General features: G+C 40.2%; 1 protein-coding gene across 1 annotated transcript in view; it reads left to right on the forward strand.

Moving 5' to 3' along the window:
- DIAPH3 (diaphanous related formin 3) overlaps positions 1-19,021 on the forward strand; it is a 277,409-nt gene that overhangs the window by 13,730 nt on the left and 244,658 nt on the right. The window contains exon 3 of the mRNA XM_075727918.1: positions 12,911-13,084. Coding sequence (XP_075584033.1) covers positions 12,911-13,084 — 174 coding nt within the window. The remainder of the gene's footprint in view (positions 1-12,910; positions 13,085-19,021) is intronic.

Here is a 19,021-nt window from a genome sequence, read left to right on the forward strand (position 1 = left end):
GAGAAGGACACCTAGAGAAAGAGCAAAGATGTAAGCAGTACTCTTGCCTTTCTACCTTCAGACAGGAAATTAAGATTGTGTACCTGCTGGAAATACCACACAGCAGAGAGGCAGCAGTCTTGGAAGTTCCTAGAGCATGTGGGGGATAACTTTCTAATGCAGCTGGTAAGCGAGCCTACCAGGGGAGGTGCCCCGCTTGACCTGCTGTTTACCAACAGAGAAGGGCTTGTGGGAAATGTCGAGGTCGGAGGCCGTCTCGGGCTTAGCGACCACGACATGATAAAGTTCTCAATTTTGGGTGATGCTAAGCGGAGGGGCACCAAAACTATTACCATGGACTTCCGGAGGGCAGACTTTGCCCTCTTCAGGGCCCTGGTTGGGAAAGTCCCTTGGGAGGTGGTCCTGAAGGGCAAAGGGGTCCAGGAAGGCTGGGCCCTCTTCAGGAAGGAAGTCTTAAGGGCGCAGGAGCGGGCTGTCCCCGTGTGTCGTAAGACCAACCGGAGGGGAAATCGACCGGCCTGGCTGAATAGGGAGCTTTTGCGGGGACTCAGGGAAAAAAGGAGAGTCTACCGCCTTTGGCAGAAGGGGCGGGCAGCTCAGGAGGAGTACAGGGATCTTGTTAGGTCCTGCAGGGAGGAAATTAGAAAGGCAAAAGCCCAGCTAGAACTCAATCTGGCCAGTGCTGTAAAAGACAATAAAAAATGCTTTTATAAGTACATCAGCAATAAAAGGAGAGCCAAGGAGGATCTCCATTCTTTGCTGGATGTGGGGGGGAACATTGTCACCGAGGACAAGGAAAAGGCTGAAGTACTTAACGCCTTCTTTGCCTCTGTGTTCAACAGCCAGACCGGTCATCCCCAGGGTACTCAGGCCCTTGAGCAAGAGGATAGGGATAGGGACCAGAATGGAGCCCTCATAGTCCAGGAGGAAGCAGTTAATGACCTGCTATGCCACCTGGACGCTCACAAGTCTATGGGGCCGGATGGGATCCACCCGAGAGTACTGAGGGAGCTGGCAGAGGAGCTTGCCAAGCCACTTTCCATCATCTATCAACAGTCCTGGTTAACAGGGGAGGTCCCTGATGACTGGAGGCTTGCCAATGTGACGCCCATCTACAAGAAGGGCCGGAAGGAGGACCCGGGGAACTACAGGCCTGTCAGCCTGACCTCGGTGCCGGGGAAGATTATGGAGAGGTTCATCTTGAGCGAACTCCACAGGCAAGTACAGGTCAACCAGGGGATCAGGCCCAGCCAGCATGAGTTCACAAAAGGCAGGTCCTGCTTGACCAACCTGATCTCCTTCTATGACCTGGTGACCCGCCTGGTAGATGATGGAAAGGCTGTGGATGTCATCTACCTCGACTTTAGCAAAGCTTTTGACACCGTCTCGCATAATATCCTCCTCGGGAAGCTGGCAGCTCACGGCTTAGACAGGCATACTCTTCGCTGGGTAAAGAACTGGTTGGGTGGCCGAGCCCAGAGAGTAGTGATAAATGGTGTTAAGTCCAGTTGGCGGCCGGTCACGAGCGGTGTTCCCCAGGGCTCTGTTTTAGGGCCAGTCTTGTTCAATATCTTTATCAATGATCTGGATGAGGGGATCGAGTGCACCCTCAGTAAGTTTGCAGACGACACCAAATTGGGTGGGAGTGTCGATCTGCTCGAGGGTAGGATGGCCCTGCAGAGGGACCTGGACAGGCTGGATCGATGGGCCGTGGCCAACTGTATGAGGTTCAACAAGGCCAAGTGCCGGGTCCTGCACTTCGGTCACAACAACCCCATGCAACGCTACAGGCTTGGGGAGGAGTGGCTGGAAAGCTGCCTGGCTGAAAAGGACCTGGGGGTGTTAGTAGATAGCCGGCTGAACATGAGGCAGCAGTGTGCCCAGGTGGCCAAGAAGGCCAACAGCATCCTGGCTTGTATCAGGAATGCTGTGGCCAGCAGGAGCAGGGAGGTGATTGTCCCCCTGTACTCGGCGCTGGTGAGGCCGCACCTGGAATACTGTGTCCAGTTTTGGGCCCCTCACTACAAGAAAGACATTGAGGTGCTGGAGCGTGTTCAGAGGCGGGCAACGAAGCTGGTGAAGGGTCTGGAGAACAAGTCTTATGAGGAGCGGCTGAGGGAACTGGGGTTGTTTAGCCTGGAAAAGAGGAGGCTGAGGGGAGACCTTATCGCTCTCTACAACTCCCTGAAAGGAGGTTGTAGTGAGGTGGGTGTTGGTCTCTTCTCCCAAGTAGCTAGCGATAGGACAAGAGGAAATGGGCTTAAGCTGCGCCAGGGGAGGTTTAGACTGGAAATTAGGAAAAATTTCTTTACGGAAAGGGTGGTCAGGCATTGGAACAGGCTGCCCAGAGAGGTGGTGGAGTCACCATCCCTGGAGGCGTTTAAAAAACGGGTAGATGTGGCACTTCGGGATATGGTTTAGTCTGGTCTACCCTTGATTAGTCTAGAGTGGGCTTGGTAGTATAGGTTAATGGTTGGACTGGATGATCTTAAAGGTCTTTTCCAACCTAGATGACTCTATGATTCTATTCTATGATTCTATTCTATGTATTTTTCATATCAGAACTCTCCTAATAAATTGTGCCTAGTGATCATCATCGGTGTCTTGATGATATGTGTGTGTGTGTGTTTCTTCATGAGAATGGTAGTGGGGAGGGGAAGAAAGAAGACTGTTCAGTACTTCTAGTAACACAGTTTAGGCTAAACCAGAACAATTCTGTAATCCTGTCTCTTCATAATGAGGTGTCAGAAGTAGTGATACCTCATTTGTGGCAAACACCACATTTCATATAGTCAGGACTTTGATACTGGGTTGCCTACTCTTCTAGAATAAAGATTTTCCTGTAGTGCAGTGACATCCTCTGGTAATATATTCTCTACAAACTCGTCTTGGGTGGAAGGTTTGCTGTTCGTGTGGTGAAGAAAACAAAGATCCAATCCGATCGTTACTTTGCAGCATTTTGATCTGGAGCCTTTCTGTTAATTTTCTTCTCTAGGAACATCCCAGACATTTGCACTGGGATTTGGGATGGTAACAGAGGATGATATTTTGCCATTTCTGTCTTACGAAATTGATGTAGATTGATGGGCTTTGCACAGCTGGAGAAATGGAACATGAAGAGATGCAGTAGTGGTTCTTATTCTTGTTTCAAGGGCATCAAATCTCTTGGCTTCAGCCTTAATGTGAGAGGATTTTGCGTGCCTTGATTTATATGCTTTACGTGTTTCAGGCATCACTGTTCTTTGTGCTAAACCAAAATGCAGGGATCACAGACCTAGTGCCAGAAACCTCAGATCCACGTGGTATGGTGCAGCTGTTGAGTTGATATGTTATCTTGGGTCCAGAGCGATGCACGTCATGTCTAATCTGGTAAGCCCTATCTCCAAAAACAAAAAAAAAGGAAAAGTCAAGGTATCAAAGGCTATGGTGGATGAAGGAACTTTAGTCCTTTGTTTCATTTTCAGTATATCATGAAGTGTATCTTCCATGGCAGAGCCACTGTACTGTGCTACTGCTTACCTTGAAAAATGATAGCTTTTTTGTGAATTCTTCTAAGAATTTTTTTCATGAGTTCAGATAATGTTTCAGCTGTAAACTCCTTTTGGTATTGGTTATGACAGGCACACTTTCATAACATTCATATCCTACATAAACCTAACTAATTCTTCCATCTGCTACCGGCTAATTTGGTACAGCTGCTATTTTTTTCCTAAATGCTGGGGTCCAATCCTTGCAGTAAACACAGTCTGAACAGTGTTTATAAAGAAATACAGCTTATGTTCATAGTGTTTGTGTATTTAACAAAATTTGCTCAGCCAGTGATGAGATACTGGATTAGGTCCACCACTTTAAGTATGGTTAACATCCTATTTTAGATAAAATCTTCCTGGCTAGATATGTGGATAGTGTGCATAGTAACTTTTAACTTTGGAGACCTACAAGATGTTGCATGCAAGCTTTTGTTCCAGATGTGGGCAATAAGAAACACACTTTATATGCAAAGTCAAAAATAATTTTTTAGTCTCATTTTACACATCTAATCTGTATACAATAAACAGCTGTTGTTAGTCAAGTTGCATTGATACCAACATTCATAGTCCAAATTATCTCAGTAAAAGTCTCATTAAACACTGTTGGAAGTTGTTCTACAAAAACCTTCTAGTATTTATTCTTTTTTTTCTGGCATTGTGCTTATTGTTCCATTGCCAGTTTGGGTCTGAGGGCTTCAGTCTGGATATGGAGAAGAAAGGTAAGACCCAGCTGATGTAATGTTTTGTCCTTAATGTGGGCAACCTCTGTTGCTAAATCATTTCCCTTATTCCCTACCCACTTCTTCTCTCTGATTGTAAATAAGACAGCCATGCCAGTCAATTCAAGCTTCATTTGTTGGTTCCCAGAACATTCACAAAGCAGAGGTGTTGGTAGCATTCTTCAGAAAATAACTCTTTTCTTCTTTATGGGTTATTCTAGGAGTTATTGTCTGCAAATGGTTATTCACCTTCAACCTAAATTGTTAACTAGAAACCAGGTGTAAGCACCACAGTTTTGAGAGTTACAACAATAACTTGAAGTAAAATATGATTGAGAATCTATCGCAGTGTTTGTTTTTTGTATTTAGTTAAAATTCAACAATATAAAGCAATTAAAACTGTGCTTTTAAATAGAGTATCTGTGTTTGTAAGAATGGCACTGAATTTATTGGCTGACAAGGCATCCTGCATATGTCAGTTTTGTGTTAAACATGACCTCCAGTTGTTAACAGCCTCAAAGATGGATAGTCCTTTGGCAATTCCCTTAGCAAGTCTTGTTCCTTCAACAATAGCTGATGCCATCAGGTTTTTCCATGGATGTCCCATTCTCATCTGACTGGCTGTCCTCTGTTCCTGAGGAAGACATTGAATCAAGGCTGGAGTGAAGCACTGCCAGAACTAGGGAAGTCTTTCAGTGATCATGAGTGTGGTTACGCGTGAATGTGTTGGATTTTATTTTTGAAGAATTTTTTAATATAGCAATAGATGATCTGATGTGTTAATTGAGGGGGTGGGAGAAGATGAGGGAGGCAGGATGGCAGGGAAGCAATACCTTTCATTCCTGCATGCATAGCAGCTCTGTAGGAGGTGATGTCTTGATAAGCTGTTAAACCAGCAATTAATCTAGCAATAACTAATCCATTGATTCCTGCATTACCAAATATGTAAGTTCAGTAGACACTATTGTCTTGGAGAATGGTATAAGAAGTCTTCAATAAGATCAAAATGAGAGCACAAATACATGTACTTTCTAGGGACTGATCAGAAAGTGTGATGAGCCAGAAAGTTTGTATTGTGGATCTTTTTGTAACTTTGATTTTCAGGTCCATGGTGTGTGCATAAGATCACTTTCTTATTTCATAGGCTCCCAGAGGAATAATAGAGAGCCTCTGAAATAAGAACCAAATAAAACTTTGCCATCCATCTTGTGATCTTTGCTTCATTTTAGCTCTTACAGCTATTACTCTTGCTACCAGTGAATCAAATTCTGATACCCAATTTGTAGTCAGTCTGAAATCAGCTCCAAGGGGGTGAATGCTGCTTATCTAGACTTGTAATTTTAATCTCTTTCCTTAGTACCACATATTGTGGCTTTCTATGTATTTTGAGAATGTCTGGAATACTGTTAATAGTTTCAAACAGTGATGGAGATCATTGTATAATGCTTGATAGCAGGTTTGTGGGCTCTAAGCCCGTTTGGACTCAATGATCTTAAGAGTCTTTTCCAACCTAAATAACTCTATGAATGATTCTAGTATTTTAAGTAACAAAAATTGTTCCTATGCTAAGAATATCTGATATTACTGGCAGGGTGGCTATGAATGTGTGAGCCCTGTTTGGTAGAATAAATACTTCATTCTGTGAGAGAAGGAAAATGTAAGGGGGAAAATTAATCCTGCAACACAACAGAGGTGAGCCTGCTGTAGCTCCACGCCCTGCAGGTCCAACTAGTAGTGAGGCGGAGCATGTATTCCCAGTAGGCACCTGCACAAACACATGCATGCAGTGTATATGCATGGCAGGCCACACAGATCAACACAAACAGCACCATGGGTGTCATCCTGTTACACTCTTTGGCTGATGAGGATGAAGATCCATTAGTGGGAAACACACAATGTGAATCCCTCCAGTAGGTGAGCTCACAAGCTCCCTCTCTCCTTGCTGGCCCCCAGATCCCAGACTTCCCTGTGGCTGGCACCTGGGTCACGTGAGACCCTGAGTCTGCAGACTCACTCCAGTTGCTGGTAAAGACCTCCTCACTCACAGAGACATGTGTACATGTGCACAAACACACACAGAGCCTTGGCCACTGATGAGGCTCCGCTGGTCCTTCTGATAGGCCACTCGCCTTGTGGTCTTGTCTTTAGAAACACGGGCACACACACACACACAGACAAAAATGTCCATGGGTTGGCCAGGATTCCCCTCACTCCTGTAGAATCCAACTCCCCCAGTGGCCACCCCTTAGACTCCTGTGTGCAGACACAGGTGTGTTTCCTGGCTGACCCTATCCCAGAGTCTATGGTCTCTCTGGCAGCTTTCCAGAACTTCCCTTATCCCTCCTCTAGCCAGCTCCTCCTGTCCTCTTGCTCTTACAGATACACATTCCCATGCTCTCAGGCCATGTCACCTTCTCACGGGCTAGTCCAGCTTGATAGTTGCTAGTGATCATTCACTCGCCACCCTCACTCATTCTAGTTGTTGGCACCATGGACACAACTAAGGTTCTACTCAAGTTGCTGGTACTTAAATTCACTCACTCTGGTCTCTCCAGTTGCTGGTCTGTGGTCCCTTTGACTCATGGTCTGGTCATGTTGCTGACACATGGGCCTCCATACACACATGTGCACACGAAGCAGAGTGCCTCATCCAGGAAAATAGTTGGAAATAGACTTTAATCAGGTAGGACTGACTGTGCTGGTTGGGTACAGGGCATGGCCAGACAAGTGTATCAACTAGCAAACTTTGCACACAACTGGCCCTATTTATCCCCTTATCTTATCGTTTGCCTGTGCTTGTTCCTCTCTGAATCACTGAGATCCATCCTTTTCCCTGCCTTTGGGTCTTCCCTTAAACATTGTGTTGTGGTTTAGCCCCAGCCAGCAACTAAGCACCACACAGCTGCTCGCTCACACCCCCTACCCTGATGGGATGGGGGAGAGAATCGGAGGAGTAAGAGTGAGAAACGCTCCTGGGTTGAGATAAGAACAGTTTAATAATTGAAATAAAGTAAAATAGTAATGCTAACAGTAACAGTATAATAATGATAATAATAATAATGATATACAAAGCAAGTGATGCACAATGCAATTGCTCACCACCCGCCGACCGATACCCAGACAGTTCCCAAGCAGCGATCGCTGCTGCCCAGCCAACCCCCCCCAGTTTATATACTGAGCATGACATCATATGGTATGGAATAGCCCTTTGGGCAGTTTGGATCAACTCTTCTGGCTGTGCCCCCTCCCAGTTTCTTGTGCGCCTGGCAGAGCATGGGAAGCTGAAAAGTCCTTGACTAGCATAAGCAGTACTTAGCAACAACAAAAAACATGAGTGTGTTATCAACATTCTTCTCCTGCTAAATCCAAAACACAGCACTATGCCTGCTGCTAGGAAGAAAATTAACTCTATCCCAGCTGAAACCAGGACACATTGCAAAACAAGGCTTGCACAGTCCCAAAATGTTTTCCCCCTTCATCCCATAATGTGTCTTATACCCCTAAGCAGTGACACGCCTCAGTCTGAAAGGTGCTTTGGAGAGCTCATGGGGTGGGTGCAGACCTGGACCATAGGGCAGAGGCTTTGCTGGGATACCTTGGGAGGAGCCTGGACAGCATGTCCTTTCCTCTGAATTAATATTTGGGTTCCTCCCACCTGCTGTTGTGCCTCTTGTGTTCATCTGGGCTTGTGGAGATAAGCCTTTGATGGGTTAATGGTTCTTGTGATGAGTTTGAGAAGAGAGAGGTGAAAGTATTATTTGGATTTCACCACCCACCATTGTCTTTCTGTGCTCTTTTGTTTGTGTGCAGGTGGGTTTTTTAGCACATAGCCTTAAGAGACAGTCCTTTCCTTTAGTCTTGATCTCACTGCATGCATCTCCTTTCCTCTTGTCCTTCATATGGTTAATGCGTGTCTAAGAAAACTTTTGGTAATGTCCTTCCTGTGTCAGTTGCTTTCTTTAATGTGTCTGTGTTTAAAAATACTCATTAGAAATTAAATCCCTATGGGATTTGAATATTGCTCTGACAATACCACCTTTGAAATAAGCAAACACACTTCCTTGTACTACTAGTGATAAAAAAGCACAGCTCAGATCTTTTTGGCACTGTGTGCACAATTTTTTATATTTGAAGTCATGTGAGAACTTCAGCATTCACTCACATATTTTGTCTGCCAAGTGATTATTGAGACAACTTTTCCCTGTGCAGATGCTGTCAGCACTGTTACTGTGTACATACAGTAACTTGCTTTGCACCTCATACACTGCTAGGTCTTGTCAGTAGGGTTTGGTTACTGTACTTCTGAAGCTGTAGTTTCGCAGAGCTTTGTAATAGAGCAGAGCAATGGAAGAAACAGTACCGTAAGACAGTTTAAGTCTACTGCAGTGCAAGGGGGCCATAATAATAGTTTCTACCAAGGCTCCCTGAGAATCTTCAGGGCGGTAAATGTGAAATGCTACTAATAAGCAGTCTCATGGTAACTCATGTTCACATGTTGGCCATGGTTTACTTTTCACTATGTTTCAGTTCTGACACTAAGATTTTGTTTCAGTTGCCTTGCTGTTTTTGTCTCGTGAGGAATGTGAACTGGCAGAATAAAGCACATGTCTTTATAGATGTGGCAGTCTCTGGTGGTAGGAGGCATAAAGATGTAAAAGCTAAAACATATGCAAACAACTTATTGCTTTAAATTCAAGTTTATGAGGAAACACTCCTCATGCCTTTCATGCTGGGGGTTCTACTTTTTGGGATGAGAACTGTGTGAATTATAACTTTAATAGCTTCTCTGCTGTCCCAGTTAATTTTTGTTTATCTTTTTCCCCCTCTTCCTCTTTTCTCCCACCTTAAAAAAAACCCAAACCAACCAGACCAAAACCCCTGCCTTTTGACCAAAAAAGACTAAATGCTGTCTCGGTTAGTTTTTACTAACAAAATAGTGATGTATCTGTGTTTCTAGAATTATGCTTACCATTGGATAGGAAACCTTTTCCTACCTTCAACGTTTTTTTCCTTTCCAGAGTTAACTTTTCTTTTTAGTTACTTTCACTTCTTCTTTCAATACCACATAATTTTTAAACTTAAGACCACTATGTGGCCTGTACTGTGATTACATGGGCGGTTCTTTTTTTTTTTTTTTTAAATAGAATTTGGAAAACAATAGTTTTAAATTACTGTTTCTGCAGTCTTTTTGTACTCATTAGATAAATTATTTTAGAATTGTTTCTTTTTAGATTATGTATCTGAAATACAGTTTTCGCCATGTTTGGTAACACTGTGCTGTGATGATAGGAATACATTGTTGTTTGAATTAATGAACTAGTTAGAGATTCCCTGTTATGTTTTTGTATAGTCTATTAAAAAAATTCTAGCTTTCTCCTTTGAGTGCCCGGAAGTATTAATTGCACTCTTATTTTCTTCTCACTCCTTATTGCCTTTGAACTCTTAACTCTGGATAATCTACTCTGAGTTCCATTAATGCATCAAAACAGTTATTAGTTTGGAGAATTTTGAAGAGATTTACTGTGGAAATACTGTGTAACAAGACCATATAAAACACTGTTTATTCTTTGGTTAATTTTAATGTTGGCCCTACAAAAACGTTAAGGGAAAAGTTTGTCCTTTTCAGAAAACTATTGTCCTAAAGCACTGTTCCTGTATGGGTCTGTATGTATTTATTGGTGAAATAAATACAAAAAAATGGCAGACACTTTTAGAAAAGATAGACGGTCAAACCAACTTTAAACTATAGTGATGCTCTGTATCAAAACTAACTTTAGATATTCCCCATTGGTTAGTCTGATTTAAAATGTTTTTGATGTAACATGGAAGATTATTGAACTATATTTTTGCCGTTTCCTCCTCTATGCACTTGGATCGCCAGCAGCATCAGTGGTAGATTTCATTACAACCAAGCAATGAAATTTCTATTCTTTCTGTATAGTGCTTTCTGTGGACCATGAAATTATTCGCATGTATGGAATACTGAGAGGTATTAACTTTTCTGAAGCACTATCAATGTATAAATCAAAAGAGAAGTGTATGTAGAATACCCACACTGTACTGCTGTGCAGGTCTTCTTGTGAATTTCCTTTTTTTAATCTATGGAAATCTTATTTTTAGGCTGCATTATTTTAAATTATTTAAGGAAATTTGTTTGACACATGTTTAAATGTGCTTATAATCCTAGTATCTCACTTGGTCTTACATGTTCTGCTGATCAAATGTATTCCAAGAGTCTGCTTCCCTCCTCGAGGACAAGAGGTATAAGATTTGGTGACTATGGGGAATGTGAATGTTACGGCCTAATCTGTAATGCTGCAAAACATCTACCATACAGTCTAACATTTAAGAGGAGCTTAAAAACAAAGCATAAACTAAAAATGTGAAAAAGTGAAAGGAAGTGAAATACCCATTTTCAAAGATGAACTGGCTCTCATCCGTGAACTGGTGCTGCCTGTTCCTAGTGGAGCAAGAGTAGCTCTGGGACTGCATGGGGTATTTCATGGCAGAGACTGGGCTGGTTCTGCCTGGCTGCAATTGCTATTGCTGCTACTGTGTGGAGCAGGGGAAGGAAGAGGGGACACTTGGGGAACATGGAATGTGAGGAAGGGGCTGAGATTTTTCAGGAGAAATGGGTAAGGGAGTGTAGGGCACACCTCTCTTAAACCTAATTTAGTAAATTCTTTGCTGACTGAACCATGGGCTGAAATCTGTTATTTCAGCCAAAGTGTCTTCCCTCTACCCTTGCTTCAAGTCTGCTTACAAAGAATCTTCAAATATAATGGTTTGTTTCTTAGGTTACGTACTTGATAGTGAACAGTGGGGCGTGGAGAACCTACTGGCTAACTCATTCTTTGGAGCAGGTGTGCTGCCTTTCATCAGTGCTCTGTGAAAGCTGTTGTTTGAGGAGAAAAATCTTGTATAATATGAATTTTTTTTTTTTTTTAATGATTCCATTCTAGTCATTGCAGTTTGCAGTCTGGCTTCATCCCCCCCCATGCTTGCCATAGAATTCTGATTTTAAAGACAGGAAGGGAAACTGCTGTCTGGTCAAGATGCAAGATAGTTTTTGCCACTGATGTCTCTATAGTTCACTTCCAATGATGCTACCCTCCTTTTTGCTTTTGTTGCATTCTTTCTTCCTTGGTTTTGCCTATGTAATTATTCCTGTAGAGGGTGCTTTCCTCATTGCCTACTCGTTTGATGTGACACTGAAGGGTCCCATCATCCATGCTGAGCTCTTTTATATTTATGCCATATTAATTTTCTGCTTTTGCATGTTCTACAAACATCTGTATGTGAGTGGCTTACAATCTATTTCTACATTCCAAAAATGGTTCCTTTCCAATTTTGAACAGGAAGAATTAAAGTATTTTTGTTTTTCCTCTAAACCTCTCTCCACAGTTGTCTAATAGTCAATTCTTGCTGTGACTAGAGTGGAACACTTGTACCCAATTTTTGCTACTAATTTTCTTTGCTGTCTCTGATCTTAATTCCACAGATGCTGTAATAAATTCTCTTGTCATTTAGTTTGTTAACTTTGATGTACTTATTAAGTGATACCTCAAGATACTTCAAGATACATTGAAGCATCAGAATATTTTTGCATAGCATTTCAAAGATGTAAGGCTATTGATATGGTTGAAATCTCGTCCAAAATCTCTTATGCATCAAATACTACCATAACTTCCTTCTGTGTTGACAAGTGTAATATTGCTGTTCACATCTGTTCAACAGGCTGCTACAAAGATGATTAAGATTTAGGGCATCTCATTGAGTGTGTCAGCTGCTTTTGTGTTCTGTTGGACCTTGACCATATACATTAAAACACACAAGCTCTAACAATGACAATGTTTAAAATTTCACTTAGTAAGTCTTATTGAAAAGTTGATAAATTTCTAACCAGTAAAAAAAAAAAAACAAACCAAAACCCAAACCCCAAACCAAAACAAACCACACAACCCAAACTGCTTTTCCAAAGAAGTATTTTTGGCCTTTGAAAGGGTGAAGTCAGAGCAATTGTCTTGTGTTGATGCTAAGTCCTAAGGATTATTCATAAAACAATTGGTGTATCCTACTTAACAAAGGAGCTGATGGTTTTTATGTTTCTCCTAAATGAATTTCTAAATAATTGGAGCACAGACAGGCACTAAGTTTTGGACAACATAATCCAAAAAAAAAAAAGAAAAAAGAACAGTGTCTTAGTTATGCTAACTTGTCTTTTTATTAAAAGTAGTTTCTTTGCATATCTTTATATTCTATTACAATGTCAGGAGAACAGCTCTTTCAGAGTAACGAAAAACATTTTAAAACTATGCTTTTGGTAAATAAGTCTGCTTTTTCATATTCTGCATGTAATGGTTGGGAAGAACTCTTCATGAGTTGGTTTTGTAGATATCTTTTCCTCTAAACTTTCCATAAAATTCTCACGTTCTGCATGATTTCTCTATAATGTAATGGGATTCTGGTCTGTTAACTCAAGTGCTAAGGCAACTGACTGTTATATGTATCTTTAGGAAAACCCTTTAAAACAAGACAGTTAAATAACAGGCAAGTTATCGCAGAAAAATAAGGATGTTTAGCTTCCAAGAACACCCATCTTAATTGGGGTTACATAGAATGGAAATAGTATGTGATATGTTGTACCTTTTCTGTTTTCAGTTGGATAGATTTGCCAGTATAAGAATTCCAGGAAGTAAGAAGGAAAGACCTCCTCTGCCACATATGAAGCAGTCACATTCTACAGATTGGTCATCCACACCTATGGATGGGGACGATTTTGCTCCAAAGCCCCTGTCGGAAAGAGAAATCATAGCGCTGTTTGAAAAAATGATGGTAAGAGTCTTACACCAATTTCGTTTACTTAAAGAAGGACAACATGGCTAACTGACAGGTGGAGCCTCTTTGTGCATGTGTTCTGATCTCCACCTCAATTATTAATATCGTTGTTGTGAGTTGTAATTATGCGTTTCTCGGGGGATGAAGTCTTTGAATTATTTTGACAAGATTTTGCTTCAAATATATTTAAAATGGAAACTAAAGGTTTCTGATTATTAGAAGTGAGATGATGCAACAGATTTTGAGGAGGAACAAGAAATGGGGAATCCTGCTTGCTTTCAAGACAACCTGAAACTTTTACAAAGGGATTTTATGCCTTTGAATGTCACAACAGGGTTTTGTTCTGAGCCTATGTTCCATGTTGCTCTTGCACAAAAAAGACTTTAGGCTCTTGCCTCCAAAGCAGCATTTGTCTGCACATGCAGTCTCAAATTTGCTTCCTTCCTTACCTGTCATCATGACTGTGCTACAAAAGAACAGTCATTTGCTGGAAAGATCATGTGGCATTGTTACCACCTCAATAGCTTGAGATTTTTTGTCATGATGATGATGACATTTTTGGCAACTGAAAACTAGATGTGGAATGGCCATGAGAGAAGAGAGTGACTGCAATCTGAAGAGCACAAGAGGACATTAACAGGGAGAGCAATGCCTAGGTTATTATTTCTTCCTCTGCCTCACAGCGAGTAACAAGTAACTCCTGAATCACAAGGGACTGCCAGGGGCTGGGATGTGAAGGAAATTGAATGTGCTATGAGACAAGTACCTTTATGGAATTTGTAATTCCTAATACTCAATAATATTAGTTTAGTTTTGAAGATGCTTTTGTAGAACTGTTGAGAGCTGTGACTGAGAGATAGGATTCAGAATTTTCATGGTTAGGCTGATGAAGGGGAGGACTAATTTACTGTGTTACCAACTTCTGTATTTGTACTTGTTCTCACATGGTCCATTTTTCTTTGTATACCTCAGTGTCTAGGATATTTTACTTCTGTTAAGAAATTTCGCTGTGTTACACTAGTTGCTCAAATGTTAGGAAATGGGAGAGGTTTTTTTACAAAACTTGAAGGTATGCCTCCCTGTGCACACCCCCTGCTACATAAATGCAGGTTTTATTTCTCTACCATCCCACAGAGACTGTGGTATAAAATAGTGTGTGATGTTGAGACTATGGCATAAAAAATGGAAACTTTCAATAAATCCTTAGAAACCTACTACTGTGTGTCTAGGTAAACAGAAATGCTTATATCCATGGATCCTGAAGCAATTCATTCCAATTTTATAACTACTTTGCAAAAATATGTTAAAGTAATGATGACATCCTGGATAATTTGAATGCTTTCCTAGTTGAATAGCAAAGCACTTAAACTGTCTTCGTTAAACTACTTGATCAGTGTTATCTTAGCTATAACATGTAATGCAGAAAGGATTCTTCAGATTATCCACACTTGAACGGACTGGAATAAAGCTAGTTTAGTCACAGTAGATTACACAGCTAATTATATATTGTAGCCTCTAGTTTGCGTTTCTGATCAAATTAAGTGATTTGGGGGAGTGGGGTGGTGAACAATTTGAATGTTGTAGCCAGGCTTTTAGAGCTAATTTTGCACAAAATAAAAATAGTCAGTTGGTTAGTACTGAAGGGAGCAGTTTCTAAATTCTGAAGTTTCACTGAATGTGTTACATTATACTTTGGTTTTTCTGGATGCATATTGCTTCCTTCTCCCAGTCTTTTACGTGGTCATGTCCTGTGTGGTTTTGATGGCAAAAATTATGAAAGACCTCATGAAACCAGACAGTTAAAGCTAGTAATTAACTGTCATTTAGCTCTCTTTATTCCTGTTAGTGTTATTAGGAAAATGTCCACGTGAAATGACTTATTCTTATTTTCCAAAGAGGTATTGCTCACCTGTAGAATAACTTTAAATCATTTAAGAAAAAATAAAAGAATGGTGTTGAAGTATTTTATAAACTAAAGCACATCTGATGTGCCCCTTGTACCGCTGAATACTTCTAATCTATATAAATCAATTGCTTTAATTATGTTTCATTTGTTAAAAAAACCCAACAAATAAATTACTTTTTACTGCACACACAGACAGAATATTTCCTATAAATAAACCTGCTGTTATATCTAGGATTATGAAATATAGTTTGTACTGATAGAATGCTTGCCCCCCCCCCCCCCCCCCCCCCCCAAAATGTGATTTGATGTTAGGTATTTTTTCAGGAAAAACAAGCCCTTTGTTTTCTCTTTGGTACTTAAGGTCACAAGTTATTTTTCAGAAAACTGAAGTTAAAGTTATGCAAGTCTGAAAGAAGTGCAAAACTGCTTTAAGCAGAAGAATGAACTTTGCAGTAGCTACAGGCTAATGTGAAAAGCTGGTTTGTTTGTTTGTTTTTTTTTCATTCCCTCTTAGGTAGGATATACATGCATTTCAATGTTGTTATGAAAAAAACCTGTGACATATTGCAGGCAAGGTATTGAAGATATGATAACTTTCAGAAAACATGGAGAAAGACCTAGCCATAAATTTTTGTGAAACTTAAAATGGAATACTTTGATTTCCGTATTCTTACGTTTCTGTTTATGTAGGTTTTAAAAATGCAATTTAAGTTTTGAATAGAATACAGCTACCCTTATTAAATATACATGTAAAGTGTATTGTAATTTGAAGCCAGTATTGCTATACAGTTGTATCCCTGTGGAAAGGAATCCTGAGGCACAGCGTTCCAAAGACATTTATTGGAACTTGCGGAAAAAACCAAATTCATCTGGTAATGTCAAGCTGGACTTGATTTTAGTAATTTGTAGTATGGGTTGCCATGTGCATATCTCAACAGATGTGTTGCCTGGTAATAAGAACAGTCATAAGTATGTTGTTGTGCATTTAATAGAAAGTAATTAATTAAACAGAAATATTACATAAAATGAGAAATACCTGTAACAAGATAAGATAACAAATGAAAGGCTAGAGGAAATACTAACATTGTAGTATTTTTGGCAATCTGACTTGATTTCTATTCCACACCACACCCTCCCCCCCTCCTTTTTTAAGCTAAGGAAATGTCTTTAAGGCATAGAGATTTTTGAGCAGTTCTTGAGAATTTAAAGTTATAGTATTTTTCTGGCTTTGAAAGAATTTGTTATTGAAAAAATATTTAAACGAGTAAATTGAAAAGAATTTACGTCTCTGTTCTTATTTTAAATGCCTTTTAGCAGTTCCCAAATCCTTAGGTCCAAAACCATATATCAATGTCAGAATTCATTGATGAATTGTAAAAGTCCGTGCTAGTTATGCAATTAACTGCTAAATGCTTGACCAGTAAATTAAAATATTTAGATTGATTTGTTGTGTAACTGGTTTAAATTTTTAGGTTTCTGCCTGACTATTTAACATCATGCTCAACAGCCTTCATATACCCTTCCTTTCATCAGATGATTACTCTAGGTTTTTGATTTTGAAATACTAAAGACACTACTTTTTGTGGTTGATTATGTGTTCTTTCTTATCTTAAAAAAGCTGTAGTGAGTTTTGTAAGCCTTGATAGAGACAGGTAACTTTAAGTATCTTTCACTTTTTTCCAAACGGTGTATACACACACACAAAATTTTCCACTGTTTTATGTGTCTTGGAAGAAAATGATCTTTTTGCATGCAATATAAGATACCAGCAGTGATTTGAATGTATGTGTATTTAAGCGTGGTGTGGTTTTTTTGTGTTTTGGTTTGTGTGGGTGGTTGTTTTTGTGTGGGTTTTTTTTTGTTGTTTTTTTGTTTGTTTATTTGTTTGTTTTTTTAAATTTTGATATGGATGTTTGAATCCATTCAGCATTTTTGGATCACACCAGGTTTCCCATCATTAAGTAAATCATAGTAGTTTCTTGTCTTGCTTTCATGCAAGAAAAGCTGGAAAATGCAGCATACACTTTCAAGGTAATGTCCATGACATTTGATTAAGTATGAGGCAACTTGCAAAATATTCAGAAATTTTTGTGTCCTTATGCACTGCTAGAATTTTGGTGTGGGCATAAGCAAATAGTTTCTCTGTGAATTTTTTTGATCAAAGGGATGCAGTACTTAGAAGAACAGAACTATGAGAAAAGACTGAAGTATGTGTGGCCTCCTTTCTTCCAGCTTGTTTAGACAAAGTTATTTTGCATTTACTTTCAGGTGTAGGAAGTAACACCAATATGCAAGCTAGCTGCCAAGGAGGCAAAAGACTATGTTATTATTGCTTGAACAAAAGAACTTTTTACAACATGCACCCTGTACTTATTTGATACTAAAAATATCAATTAGTAGTATAGTGTATATATAGTATCATATATATAAATATTATATATAATAAATATATAAAAATCTGATACTATAAATACACTATATAGTATCAAATAAATAATAAAAATACTAATTTAATGATAATTTAATAAATAATAAGTAATAAATTAATTGCATACTAGGCTGAAGTGAGGAACTTTTTCTAGTCCTTAAGGAAACAGTAATATTTGTGTGTGGGGGAAATCCAGAATCTACACAAAATCACCCTAATTGTACTTTGAAGAAGTTTAACTTAAGGGGTTAAGCATTTTCTGCAGTGTCTTCTCACAGCTCGGATTTATACAAAACTCTAAATGTTTCTAGGATCTGTGCTTGATTTTGTGCTATTCAGTATGAAAACTAGCAAAAGATAAGGAAACTTAAGTTTCAGTCTAGTATAAAATTTTGGTCTTTATGTTTTTTTTCTTAAAATTCTAAGGTTGTAAATTTGCTTGCTCTTTGTCTTTGATTTCTGACTAGGTGAAATAGTGGGTAACCATCTTGATATCAAAGCTGATTTTGTAGTATTGCTCCTGCCAAAGCTGGTGGACATTCACCTCATGAGTCTCAGCTGAAAATAACTGCAGTAATTCTGCTAAATTTGGGTGACCATAGTAATGCTGTATGTGCCTGTTTGTGGGTGTGCCTAAATTGTTTCTTAAAGCTTTTTTTTTCTTTTTAACCTCCATCATGATAGAAAATGTAATTTCTCACAGATGCAGAACTGATTACAATGATCAGAGCATTCCTAGGCTGGAACAGTAGAAGTCCCTGTGTCGGAAATCATAGAATCATAGAATCGCTCAGGTTGGAAAAGACCTTTAAGACCATCCAGTCCAACCATTAACCTAACACTACCAAGTCCACCACTAAACCAATTAAGGGTAGAGTAGCAATTTCATGTTGCCTGGCTTGGTGGATGGATTATTTTTTAATGAAAGTAAGAATCAGGAATCATTAAGGTTGGAAAGGATCTCTTAAGATCATCAGTCCAACCATCAACCCAACACCACAATGCCCACTAAACCATGTCCCAAAGTGCCACGTCTACCCATTTTTTGAACACTTGCAGGGATGGTGACTCCACCACCTCCCTGGGCAGCCTGTTCCAATGCTTTACTACCCTTTCTGTAAAGAAATTTTTCCTAATATCCAATCTAAGCCTCCCCTGGCGCAGCTTGAGCCCATTTCCTCTCAACCTATCGCTAACTACTTGGGAGAAGAGACCAACACCCACCTCACTACAACCTCCTTTCAGGTAGCTGTAGAGAGTGATAAGGTCTCCCCTTGGCCTCCTCTTGTCTAGGCTAAACAACCCCAGTTTCCTCAGCTGCTCCTCATAAGGCCTGTGCTCCAGACCCTTCACCAGCTTCATTGCCCTTCTCTGGACACTCTCCAGCACCTCAATGTCCTTCTTGTAGTGAGGGGCCCAAAACTGGACACAGTATTCCAGGTGCGGCCTCACCAGCGCTGAGTACAGGGGGACAATCACCTCCCTGCTCCTGCTGGCCACACTATTCCTGATACAAGGCAGGATGCTGTTGGCCTTCTTGGCCACCTGGGCACACTGCTGGCTCATGTTCAGCCGGCTGTCGACCAACACCCCCAGGTCC

Source organism: Pelecanus crispus, chromosome 1 (genome assembly GCF_030463565.1).
Source record: "Pelecanus crispus isolate bPelCri1 chromosome 1, bPelCri1.pri, whole genome shotgun sequence".
Lineage (NCBI taxonomy): Eukaryota > Metazoa > Chordata > Aves > Pelecaniformes > Pelecanidae > Pelecanus > Pelecanus crispus.